Source organism: Schistocerca serialis, chromosome 7 (genome assembly GCF_023864345.2).
Source record: "Schistocerca serialis cubense isolate TAMUIC-IGC-003099 chromosome 7, iqSchSeri2.2, whole genome shotgun sequence".
Taxonomy (NCBI): domain Eukaryota; kingdom Metazoa; phylum Arthropoda; class Insecta; order Orthoptera; family Acrididae; genus Schistocerca; species Schistocerca serialis.
The window spans coordinates 182,645,852-182,659,491 of NC_064644.1; the positions used below are offsets into that span (position 1 = coordinate 182,645,852).

A 13,640-nucleotide genomic window follows, 5' to 3' on the forward strand; every position below is an offset into this window, starting at 1 on the left:
GTATCAGCCAAGAAGATGTGTAAAAATCAAATTTTTGGGCCAAATAGTTTTTGTGAAATCGAATGATAAAGTGTGTCAAAGCAGTCGAAACACCATGTATGTGTCTGCGCAGGTGAGCAGTTCAGTGATGACAAAATCGCGCACAGCGTGGAATGCAGGGAGCACATCTCCGTAGCAGTGAAAGGGTTAATGTGGCCATGGTGACTTTACTTCATAAACTGCGCGCTCTCCCTAAACGTAAGTTTGCGAACTATACTATGGTGCTGCTTCTCTTGGCGTTTGCAACTGGCAATGCAGCAATCTCCCGCATCTGGGCGGGCATGTGCGAACCGCCAAGATAAAAGAATTTAACTATAGTTAACCATTAAATATCTCAAAACAAGAATACTGCGAGTAACACCACTTGAGCTGGGAGGGGCTAAAATGTAAAGCCTTTAGCCATCCAAAGAGGAGAGACATTGCTCTCGCAAGGTATGACAGATATGGTCTAGGTCAGTACAGCCATGGCTTGTTGGTCCCAAAGTATAAAAAAAATTTACTGTCTGCAGGACAATTAGTGTTTACTACATTTTTTATAGGCTCAATTCCAGTTTCAGCAAATCAACTTTTCTTTTAGTTCTTAATATATAAATTTCTGTTATTTATTTCATATCTAGATGTTTTCTATGTCATTGGCCATTCGTATTTCTGTGCACATGGTTCATGGTGTTAAAGACAAAGTATTTGTTAGAATGACTTCTTGCTGTAATTGTCAGTAATGATATACATTCTAAGGGACTCACTCTCTTCATTATTATTTATTTATTTGTTGCAATAAATGATTTATTGTAGTTGCATCACTGTTCATTAATTTATTTTTGGTCTTTCATTCATGAGCTAGACAGTACTGGTAAGTGCTCTTTATTTTACTTTTTGAGTCTTTACTCTGTTACATATGTTCCAGAGCATATTTTTCTTAACTGCATATATTAACATTGTTTATTTTGTGCTAATAGAGAGCAGTGTGATTTTTTTCTTAATGACTACTAATGAGGTCTCTTAAAAAATTATGGAACTTCTATTTTTCATGCAATAAAATATCTTAGTGACATACTGTAAGTGGCTCTGTACCCATCACAACCTTCCAAGGAAACACATTGTTTTAGATCATTAATATCTTGTTCAATTCAAGGCTACTGTTGTTTGAGTAAAGGATGATACAGTATTTGTGGCAGTTCATGTAATGAGTGATTTTCAGGGACAGCAATGTGGTGCAAAATTTTGCAAGTAATCGAAGGAAACAATTGTAGAAACATAAAGGAAGTTTATGGAGAAGGTGCTCTGAGTCAAACACAGTATTATGAACTGTTTTCCTGATTCAAAAGTGTCTGTAAATCAATATTAGGTTACCTGTGAACAGAAAGACCTTTGATCTCATCTGTTAGCACACAACTCTCCTACAAACCATCACTGTATTGGTGTAGTCTTTCACATCAGACTACTTGAAGACACATTATTCTAGGGCAGCCCCACCAGTGGGACATCTGTGGTTGCGTCCCCATCTTTATATGGTCCATCCAGTCTGAGTTTTTTTGTCTCAAGTTGGTATCATGCTGTTGCGTCATTTTGAGCAGGAGAATGGTGTCCCTCAGCACAATGTTTTAAGTCTTACCTTCTTTGCCACAGCCACAAACAGTTACATGTGTTTGGTGAAGAAAGCTGTACAATGATCCTAATTTGTGGGGATTTTGCAGTTTTGTGTTCCTCCTCCATTGTTGCAGCAGTAATTCGTTGCTTGCAACTTATGGTGCAGAATTTAGAGGAGTGGGCTGCAAAGACAGGGTTTACATTTTCTGCAAAAAAGTGGGGGTGAGATTTCTGGGCCTTATTTTTGACTCAAAATTGTTGTGGTTAGCACACCTAAAGGACCTGAAGGCAAGGGCCCAGAAGGCACTGAATATCTTGAAGTGTCTTAGCCACAGGTCTTGGGGTGTGGACAGAGCATGTATTCTCCAGTTTTATAGAGCGATTGTGGCTGGACTGTGCTTGCACAGTTTACAGTCAGCGAGGCGTCCTTACCTGAAGATTGTTGACACTATACTATAGGCCATGGGGGATCCAGCTAGGCACAAGTGCTCCATACCCAGTCTCTGTGCTGGGGATGGGGATCCACTTATCATCCGGCTGCAACTCCTTCCCATTTCACCAGCATAGCATATCATTGCTCGTATAGCTATGGAAGACATCTTTATCAATCATCCATGGGCAGCAAGGCCATTTGGGATCCATGCGATGTGTGAACTCACATCACTTGGTGTGGAGCAAGTTCAGCTCCAAATCCAGGGTCTGAACTGCCTGTTACCCTGGTTGCTACAGATGCCCAGAGGGATTTTAGATTTAGTGCAGTACAGGAGAGGTTGCACATATGTGTATATTTTTAATACATTATTTTATGACATTTTAAGTGAGCACCACAACTCCTTAGCTACATTTATGAGAGCTGCTTTGTTTGCTCTGTTGTTTTCCGTGATTGCGTCCTCAAGTTCCGATTGCATCATGAGTTTATGATCTTTGACATGGAGTTATACATGATGTTGCGGGAAGTGGAGCAGATGCAGATGAGATTTGTAATGTGTGCTAAATTCCTTGTCTGTTCTGATTCCCTGTGTGTCCTTCACTCTCTGTAAAACTTGTACCCAGCAGATAAAGTCGTTCAGAATGTCCTCCAGTTACAAAGAGTGAGGAAGGAGGTGTCATTCTGCTGGCTGCCCGAGCACGTGGGTATTGCAGGGAACAAAAGGGCAGATGTAGCAGCCTGTGAGGAGTGTTGTGATCTTTAGTTAGTTGAGTGTGTCATCCCCCTGCCTGCTATCGCCTTACTGTTGAGGTACAGAATCATGCGTTGGTGGGAGGAAGAGCGGCTTTAAGTGGCAGACTATAAGCTGCGTCTGGTAAAGTCCATAACAAGGCTGTGTTATACAGGCTTCCACCCATGGATACAGGATGGGGTTCTCCTTACTCATCATCGCATAGACCAAAATTCTACTATGCATGGCTTCTTGCCTTGGTGAGTGGACCCTCCAATATGCGGTATTTGTTGTGTACGAATGACTGTACTTCATAATTTATTAGACTACATTTCATTTTCATAGGGCAGCGGCATATTTGTAGACAGATGTTAAAACAAATGTGATGAGAGTTTTAATGTTTTGTCTGAGCATAAGCTGATGTCTTGTCTAATACAGCGCCTCCAGATCTGAGTTGACAATAGGCAGTGTACTGGAGTGTTGTAAAGTTTGCAGTGGATCAGTTCCCAGACTGTCCAATCATTGAAATTCTTTTTAACCTTCCACATAGCAGGCGTAAGTCCAGAAAGTGTGTCCGAGATCTCAACTATATTCATCAACCTATTCCTTGCGATTTAGATTAGTGATGATCTAATTCAACTCTCTGGAAAAGACCAGTGAATTATATTGACATGCCACCCACATGCAAGCAACTGCCAAGCAAAATCTGGAGCTGCCTCCACCACTTTAGAACCATGCATATATGACAGGCAGTCAAAAGAAAACTGAACACCCACCACAATATGATGAAGAAATGATCCCATTCAAAAGTAATCACCACATGTGTTAAGATATTTATCCCACTGGGAGATGAGAAAATTAATTCCTGTTTTGTAGATCACAGTTGGCCACTGACAGATCCACAATTGTACCAACTCCTACACTTTCTCATGTGACTGAAACTGACTCCATGCACGTTTCTCTTCAGGTTGCCGAAAATGTGAAAATCACATGGTGCAAGATCAGGGCTATATGGAGGAAGGTTGCAGTGTTTCTCAGCCAAACTGCTGAAGCGTAACCTTTACCCAATTGTCAGTGTGGGGGTGGGCATTATTGTGCAAGAGGGTGATTCCGTCCGACAGCATTGTGATAGCCTGACGGCAAATGGTAAAGCTAACAATGGAAATGTCCCATATCTCGCCCTCCAAAGAAATCCATAGCTGTCCACACAAGTACCTTTGTAGAATCTGCAATGTGCCGTATAGTCAAAATGCCTGGGAATGCTGTCAGGCAGAAGCAGCCTGTTGTGTGATAATGCTCACCCCCACACTGCGAATTTGACAAAGGCTTTGCTTCAGTGATTTGGCTGGTAAACTCTGCAACTTCCTCTGTGTAGTGCAGATCTTTCTCCATGCATTTTTCACATCGTTCGTGTCCTGAAAAAATACATGTATATATGTCAATTTCAGTCAGATGAGGAAGTGCGAGAACAGGTGTGGCTGTGGATCCATCAATGACCAAACATGTTCTACGAGATGAGAATTGATTGCATCATCTCCCAGTGGGTAAATGTCTTAATGCAGATGATGATTATTTTTGAATGGCACCATTCTGTGGTCCCATTATGTCAGGTACTCAATTTCATTTGAATGACCCTTGTAAAGATGGAAAACAGCCCTTCATAAATGATGCATCGTACATAGCCCTAAATGTGATTATGGCACAATGAATAGTGTATCACATTACTGGAGAATGTCCAAGATTATTGTTTCAAGGAGACTGGAATATCTTCATAAAAGCTTCTCTGAAGGCTATCTCTTGATTAAGCTCCTTGAGCAAAGAACTGTTATGGAACTGTGAAATTAATATCTTTTAACATTAATTTGATCTAATTGAACACTAGTTTGTTAACAATTTTGTTTGTTTGTTTTATTTTTCTATTTAACATGTCTCAAATTTTCCTACAGTTTTACCATGCACTAAAAAGTTTGTTCCTTGTATAATGATCAAAGGGCAGAACAATGATACAGTGAGTGTTAGTGAGCTGTTCCTTGAAAAAGTAGACAGTGACATAACATCCATGTAAAAAAATTATCAGTGGAGACAAACTGAGTGAGGTGACGTAGTGGTTAGCACACTAGACTTGCATTCGGGATGACGACGGTTCAAACCCGCATCTGGCAGACCTTATTTAGGTTTTCCGTGATTTTCCAAATTCGCTTCAGGCAAATGCTGAGATGGTTCCTTGAAAGGGCATGGCCGACTTTCTTCCTCATCCTTCCCCCAATCCGATCGGACCTCTGAACTTGCTGTTTGGTCCCCTCCCCGAAATCAACCAACCAGCCAACTGGAGACAAGTGTGGGATTACAGCTATGACAGTCCAGTTATCACCATGTGTTTGGTGAGGAATTGGGTTGAGGGAGAAGAGATGTGGCAAGACAACTCATGGTTCCTTCCTCATCACAACAAGCCTGCTCACTGAACTTTGCCAGTTTTTACCCCCCCCCCCCCCCCCCAAAAAAAAAAAAAAAAAAAAAAAAAAAAAAAAAAAAAAAAAAAAAAAAAAAAAAAACACCTGCCACAATTCTCTCCAGAGTTTGCCCCATGTGCCTCTGTTATTTTCAAAATCAAAACTGAAAACTGTCCTGAAGCGACACTGCCTGTTTGTGGACATGGAAAGGGGGGTGGGGATACTTTGAAGCAGACCAGTTCTGAATATCTGTGACTTGATTAAAATTACTTGATTATGAGAAAAAAGTTGGTTATTTTTTCAAACAGGCCTCTTGTTAATAGCACATTAATAACAAATACAGGTAATAGTTAAATACGTTCTACAGTTTCAAATATATTTTGTTTTTTGCTTTTATTTTGTAGCTTACAAATCAGAAATGGCTAAAGAAGCTGAAAGTAAGGATGCCTCTTATTCCCAACCTTGTTTGCAATAAAGGTATCTTCCAATTTCTTCGACCAGCTTCTATTTCCCTGATTGGCTCTTGGAGGCTACAGTGCTGTGTTGGGCCAGATGTCACTGTGGACCTCAATGTTGAAATGCCACAGGTTTGTCAATAAAATTATCATTTAAAACCTAATGAAAGTAAATATTGTTAAATGTTGTTGTTCTTTGTGGGACCAGGCTATAAAGAGCAATTGCATAAACAGCAATTGCATGTGATACTGTGCTGACACTGTTGTTTATCTTATCTCTGTGTTAATTATGTGACTAGCATTTTTAGGTTGATAATTGGAAATTATCAAGTAGTACTCCTATGAGAGTAAGGGATCTCAATGTGAAACTTTCATTAATGTGCATACAGTAAATCAGAATGTGTTAACATCAGTCTTACTTTTAGCTAGTTGCTGTGTTATTTCCTTGCAGCTCTTTGTTCTTTTTTTAATGCCTTGTACTTATTTGACAATATGAATAATGTATATTATGATGCACTGAGGGAAAAGTCTGTATTAAACATGAATAATTGAGGAAGTACGTTTCTACTGGTTACTGCAGGTGGTTATTCAGATGATGACGATATCTTACATTTTAGTTTTAGTTTTTATTGGCTGTCAGACATTTGAAACTAATTCAACATTTCATGATGTCATGGGAAGTAGTTTTTCAGCTTTATAATGCAGGGATGCATTTCCTTTTAGAACATCAGTTTTGCTGATTCATATCATGCAGAAACAAATAACAAAATATTTGCAATTAAAATCACTCCACTCCAAAACTACCACAGTAGCACTGGTACTGCAACTGTAATAGATCTTTAGATACAGAAAAAATAACCAAGACTATTTTTTCTGCGCCTACTAAATATTTGCATGTCGGAAATAATATAATTCAAACGGATGCATTTTTATTGATAAAAGATTGTAGGACACTTGTTTGTTCCACAACTCTTTTCTAAAAAAGGTCTGGACATGGCAGGAGTGTAACGTACCACCTATAGATGCCAGTGTCATACCAGTTTCATAAAAAATACATGAAGTTACTGCTTTGTTAAATTTGACAGTGACTGTTGAAATTGGGATAAATGTAATGCATAAATATCTGATGTTGACATTCTGTCCCACTGATTTTCCATCAAATGTGAGTCTGCCATAATATATCCTTCTTGATAATCATTAGTAACTAAAGATCATTTTGCAGTTGTTGTTGGTTCATTGTACTTATTTTTTCAATGAAATGTACTAATGTGGCACTGATGGCACACAAATAATTATCCAGTGTTAACAGGTTTGTCACTCATATAATGAGGTTAATGGTATGAGGAAAAGGAAAGTTTGCTACTCACCATAAAGATGACATGTTGAATTGCAGACAGGCATGACAATGATTACCCTCTCTGGCAGCTCGTATTGGAATGCAGTCTGGAGTGGGGCAGGGGGGGAGGGGGAGGGCTGGGGGGAGTAGAGCACTGTCTGATGGAGCATGCAGAAACTTGATGGAGGCTTGAGAAGACTGTCAGGCACAGTGTTGGGAGGCTGTGGAGCAGGGAGGTGGGGGGGGGGGGGGGGTGGGGGGGGGAGGAGGCAGGGAGTGGTAAAGGGGAGGAGCAGATAAGGGGAAAAATAAGCAGGTGCATTGGCGGAGTGTGGCACACAATGAGGGTTAGGGGATGTGAATAGGAAGGAATGATAGGACAGAGGGGCAGAGGGGATGGAGCCTGTTGGGTGGAGGGTGTGACACAGTAGGTTACCTTAGGTTGAGGCCGGGATAATTAACCCCCACCCCCCCACACCTTTTTATCCAACAACCCTCCAATACTGTGCCTGGCAGTCTTGTTGTGCCTCTGTATAGTTGCTGCATGCTCTGCCAGACAGCACTCTCTTCTGCCTTCACCTGTACCCTGATATCCCCCCCCCCCCCCCCTTTCCTGCCGCACTCCAGATTACAGCTCAACGTGAAAACTGCATGTGACTCCAAAGGCTTTCCCGGCGTAATAATTGATAATATTCTTCTCAGGTGTGCAGCCGTGTTGTAACGTCATCTTGACACAGTATTTCAGCGGTCCAACTGGCCGCCATCTTCAGGTGAGAGTGCTGGTACATGATCTCGCCGCAGTTCCGGCGAGATCATGTACCAGCACTCTCACCTGAAGATGGCGGCCAGTTGGACCGCTGAAATATTGTGTCAAGATGACGTTTTGATCCGGCTGCACACCTGGGAAGAATATGATGACAGCTACATTTCGGCCTGACCTGCCAGATGTGGCAGTGAAGTGTGCTTGAGGTGTCCTTGCTCGTGTGAATGTGTCCTTGTTCATGTGAATGTGTGCTTGAGGTGTCATTGCTTGTCCGAATGTGTGTTTCTTCTTTCTGGCGAGGCCTTTGGCTGAAAGCTAAATGTGTAACAGTCTTTTCGATATGCCTGTCTGCAACGTGATGTGTCATCTTTACAGTGGCTAGCAGTCTTTCCTTTTCCTATTATTGTTGATATTCCAACCTGGAGTTTCCATTGTGTGATATAATGAGATTAAGTCTAATATTTCCTATCAAACAAAATTGTTTGCTTTTCTGACATCAGATGTCAACTGAATAGAACGTACTGTGTGAGAAGCAATTACTGTCACATAGAGGAAAGGATAAACCGTTCAATTGATGTTTCCCAGTTTCACAGCACAGGACAGAGAAAATGATGTATGTTATGGTATTTTGTTATAAACAAATGTTTTTTTCATTATGATGGTACAAAATCACAATTTTCTTGTAATTATTTAGCTTATTGGTTAAATAAAATATTTGTATCCTTACAATTAAGTTCTTAGTTTAAGAATAAAGGAGACCACTTACAAAAAGGCAGAAGTGTTGAGTCATCAACAGGTCACATTATCTATTATGTGTCTGTTGATGATTCAGAAGGAAAGACCAGTTACAGGGCTGATATAGGTGGTGAAAGGATGGTGCATAGGGCAAGTCTTTTAGTCTCAGGGCTTAGGCCATAGGGTAGCGAGGTGGGTGCAGAAGGAGCATAGGATCTGACAAGAATATTGCGGACATTGGGAGGGCGACAAAAGGCTATTCGAGGTGTAGTGGGCAATAATTTAGACATATTATCATCCCATCAGGTAAGTCTCCCCTGACTTGGGGTCCTGGGTGATTTTACCAAAATCTATCCCTTTTCCTAGACCTCTCAAGTCCTTTTTCTCACCCCGCTTCGTTCCCCTTCAACCCTTATGCCTGAAGCAGGAGCCACTGGCTCCAAAAGCTTGCCTAATTATAACTTTCTTTTGTGTGTGTGTTCTGATGCCGCATGGTGAGTTGATTTTGTATCTATTCAATTAAATTATTTTGCAATAAAAGTTCAGTTTCACAACTAATATAGCTTCTGCATCATCTACATCAGATGTAGATTATATGCTTAATTCAGTTTCTGAGGCTATTTTCAAGAGATACCACATTTACAATCAAAATTAATCATGCAGGCCTTCGTAACAAATTTGAACATACTCAACTGCTCTCTTCTCTTTATTGTTTCTCTTTGTTGCCTTCAATAATTGTCACTGTAGTATCTAAAAATCAGATGATGTTTTTTTCCTTATTATCCACTAGAACAACCATCAGATTCTTCTTGCTTTATCCTGTGGGACGAGAGCTGAGAACTACATTTGTATCTCTTTCATCAACATCAGTGAAACTAATTTATTGCACTATGCCTGCTATCTCTGGGTGGAATAATGCTGGAACTTTCCCATTCATTACTTGGAACTGGTGCAGCATCAGACAGTGTTTTACTCCATATTATCATTCATACATTTTGGAATGATAGTGGACCACTCTTCTTCACTATATCATTCATCTCCATTTGCATCAGTTACCATCTTAATCTTAAACAATCACCAGAACGATTTGGTAGTAAAGTCATCAGCACCTTGTTCTGCAATGGAATTTGAGAAAACTTTAGACTTTAAATGTGTCAAAAGCCTCCTGGTGTATGGGGTGCATAATGTAGTGGTGTTAGGAATAAACATGATGTTGATATTTTCATTCAACTCTCTGTTGGAAAATGGGTAACTCGGAATTTAGTATAGCAAGAGTGCCTGCTGCAAGAAAGCTGATGATGTTGCAGTCTGCTCACATAAACTTTCGTAGCGGGCAAGCATAAGGCCAGCTAGTGGCTGCCTTACTCACATTTGCTGTCATACCTTTGCCTTTACAACTGTACAACTGCACAACAACTGCCACTACTGGTTACCTGGACTTGATTTAGAGTTGTGTTGTTCAGTATTTGATCTGATGAGTGTGTCGTTTCCAACACTGCAAGACTCAAGTGGAAATTCTTATTTATGTAGTTCAGTAAACGTGCATAAAGAAGTAGTAATGCTTGGACTTTTATCAGGGTGTATACACCCCAGAACAACGGGAAATCTGGGGAAAACATGGGAATTCTTGCATCTGGGAAAAATGCAAGTAAAACTCAGGAATTTTTAGAACTCCAGGAAGTTTTCAGTAAAATTGTTGTAATTTTGACTGCTAAGAACTGATAATATAATGAAGAATTTTACTTTAGCCCACTGTCACAGAATAATACTGCAGCAATAAAACAGAAAAAAGAGAATAACACCAAAATAAAATGTTAGTTGCAAAGAAAATGCATCATTTACGACAACAAAACACATTGCACCCACAAGCATCTGCCAACCACAAAATGTGTGAAAGGTTTTAGGACAAAAAATATGCGGTATTTTGTAACAGTGAATAACTTTCAATGAGTGTGACGTCACAAGCGTGAATATTTCAAACCGGTCACGGAAAAATATTTCGAATGGCGAATTTAAAAGTGTCACTTTCAAATTAAATTTCCTTTTACGCAAGATGAGTGATGTTACATGTGAGTATATGTAATGAATTTCTTATATCACAGAATGTTTGACTCTCATTCAAAACTTAACACTTTGAGGACCAGCCACTTAGAAAAATTTCGGGCCCAGAAGACAAGCCATTTAAACCATTATTTGAAATTTTACTGCCATATTTGTGTTAGATATATCTCAAAGGGTAACACACACTAAGAAAGATCAAACTTCAAGATCAGTTTTTAATACAGGGTGTCCAGAAAAGGACTCCCTGATTTCAAAATTAAATATCTCGAAAACAAAGATCGATAGAGGAATGCAGTAAACGGTATGTTTATTGTGAAAGCTGTAAGAAGTTTATACAGCAGTTTGAAATAATAGTTACAAAAGCTGCTAACAGATGGTGCTGTAATCGCCATACGTAATGCCTAGTATAAATAGTGATCCGAAGCCCAGAGTGATCAGTTCCACTATTGAAACGTGAAAGGAGGTTAGCGTACCGAAGGAAGAGATTAAAACCATGTACTCCATTGAACAACGCGTTTTTCTGGTGCTAGAGTACCACAGGTTAGAAGAGAGTCCTACGGCAACAAGGCGAAGTTTTCAAGCACGATTTAATGTTCCAAAAGGACCCGATGCGAAAACCGTTTGTATGCTCTTCGCAAAATTTCAACGAACAGGCAGCGTAACTGATGATCTAGTGGGGTATGTTGGCCGCAAGCAAACTGCAGTTACGCCTGAAAATATCGCCACAGTTTCTGGAATTATTCAGCGAAATCCAATGTCATCCGTCTGTAGAATTGTGTCTGAGACTTGTTTGAAGTGTTCCAGCACGCAGAAAATACTGAGAAAGAGCCTACACGTGTTTCCATTCAAAATTCAAACGCACCAGGCCATACCCGTACAAGCTGTGCAACAAAGGGCTGCCTTTGCTAATCAGATGCTCACAATGATTGATAGTGAAGGATTAGATGTTGGCTGCATCTGGTTTACAGATGAGGCACACTTCCACCTGCATGGATACGTGAATAAGCAGAACTGGTGATTTTGGGGTTCCGAAAAGCCATATTGGTGTGAAGCGAAACCCCTGTATTCTCCTAAAGTTACTGTGTGGGCTGCAGTATGCAGCAGAGGCATTATTGGCCCTTTTCTCATTCGAGGAACGGTCACTGGTGCACGTTACGTTGCAATTTTGGAACAATTTGTCGCCACACAGCAAGCGTTAGAGGATCAACCAGGTACTGAATGGTTTATGCAAGATGGAGCCCGACCACATCGGACCGAACAAGTGTTTCGCTTTCTTGAGGAATACTTCAGGAATCGAGTCATTGCTTTGGAATATCCCAAATTTACTGGCGCAGTAATGGATTGACCTCCATATTCGCCGGATTTGACTCCCTGTGACTTTTTTTTGTGGGGCACAGTGAAAGACATGGTCTACCCGAAGCATCCCGCCACACTGGACGAGCTTGAATCGGCAATCTCTGTGGCATGTGAACCCATTTCGGTTGAGACACTACGAAATGTGATTGCGAATTTCATTCTTCATTTGCGCCACCTCTGTAGTGCCAATGGTGAACATTTTGAAAACATTGTGATGTGATTGTTTGCAAAGATTGTTTTCATATGATTATGTCACTTATGTATGCTGATATGAGCTGTACAGCGTCCAGCGCCATCTGTTAGCAACTTTTGTAACTATTATTTCAAACTGCTGTATAAACTTCTTACAGCTTTCACATAAACATACCGTTTACTGCATTCCTCTATTGATCTTTGTTTTCGAGATATTTAATTTTGAAATCAGGGAGTCCTTTTCTGGACACCCTGTATTTATTGTATTTCTTTCATAGATTACAAATTATGCAATAATGATGGCAAAAAGTATAATTATCCTTAAAAAAAAAAAGAAAGAAAAAAAGGCAAGGTGAGTTCAGCAATTTCACATGTAATTGGGTTTTCTATAGAAAAGGCAGAGGGCTTGACAGAACATGTATTTAGCCAGGTAACCCACAAAATATTCAGTGCACAGTAGTAAAATTTATGATCGTGCTTATCACAAATATACAGCTGCTGGGATTTAAACTGTGCTATTAGGACTTCGAAAAAAAAAAAAAAAAAAAAAAAAAAAAAACAACAACAGCGAAAAATTTTTTGATGGCCGACATTTTATGTGAAAGCTTAACTTTTCATGTAGCTATACTGTATGTATATTACTTTAAACCATTAACTTTTCTCGTTTGCGTATTTGCACTACTTAACTTGCTTGGCAGACTACATAACTTGTCCTACTCTTTGAGTATCTGCTATTGTTGGCTGATGAGATCATGTGACATGAACTATGCTGGGTTTTGTTTCCTAAAGTGCCAGGAACTTCTACGCCAGTTTATAAAACCCATACCATTCAAAGGATTGACAAATTTGACAGCTCTAAGGGAAAGTATATTTCCACTTAACACAGGAAAAATGTACTCTCACTCCAGAGCTAGTGTATTCTCACATGGGGAAAGGTGTATCTTCACCCAGGAAAAAGTGTATTTTTAACCACGAAATCAGGAATTTTTTTCTTGTCCACATATACACCATGTATATTCAGTCAGGAACTATTGCATATCAGTCAGGAAAAATTGCATATATTTTTGTCCAAGAGCAATTATTTTGTTTTCTTTTTTGAAGACAAGTTTAATCTGTTGTTAAACAAAGTTTATTTGTGTTTAGTAAATGTTGCAGACCCTAAAGAGAGGGTTACAGTAGAGGAAATTATTGAGGAGAAAAAAAGGATAATTTTTAAAAGAATTTTTATTTGCAATGAAATATTCTCAGAATATCAGAGTAATCTTGAAGTGACAATTGAACACATTTCCTACTCATCATCTTCAGTTGAAATCTCAAGATGATGAATCTCATTGAAACTCAGTGAAACATTGCTTCAGGATGTTATTGCCATGAGAATAATTCATCAGTGAAATTCACCAAGAAAGCCTGAAAGGAATTTTTTTCTTTCCCAAATATGTCTTTGATTTCTTATTCAATTTTTTGGTCGAAATCAATGGAAAATGAGAATGCCATCCAAACAGAGGA

The 13,640-nt window shown here is 39.6% G+C and overlaps 1 protein-coding gene across 1 annotated transcript in view; it reads left to right on the top strand.

The window, feature by feature from the left end:
• Positions 1–13,640, top strand: part of LOC126412463 (nucleolar protein 6) — a 141,243-nt gene that overhangs the window by 44,391 nt on the left and 83,212 nt on the right. The window contains exon 5 of the mRNA XM_050082074.1: positions 5,641–5,823. Within this exon, the coding sequence (XP_049938031.1) occupies positions 5,641–5,823 (183 nt within the window). The remainder of the gene's footprint in view (positions 1–5,640; positions 5,824–13,640) is intronic.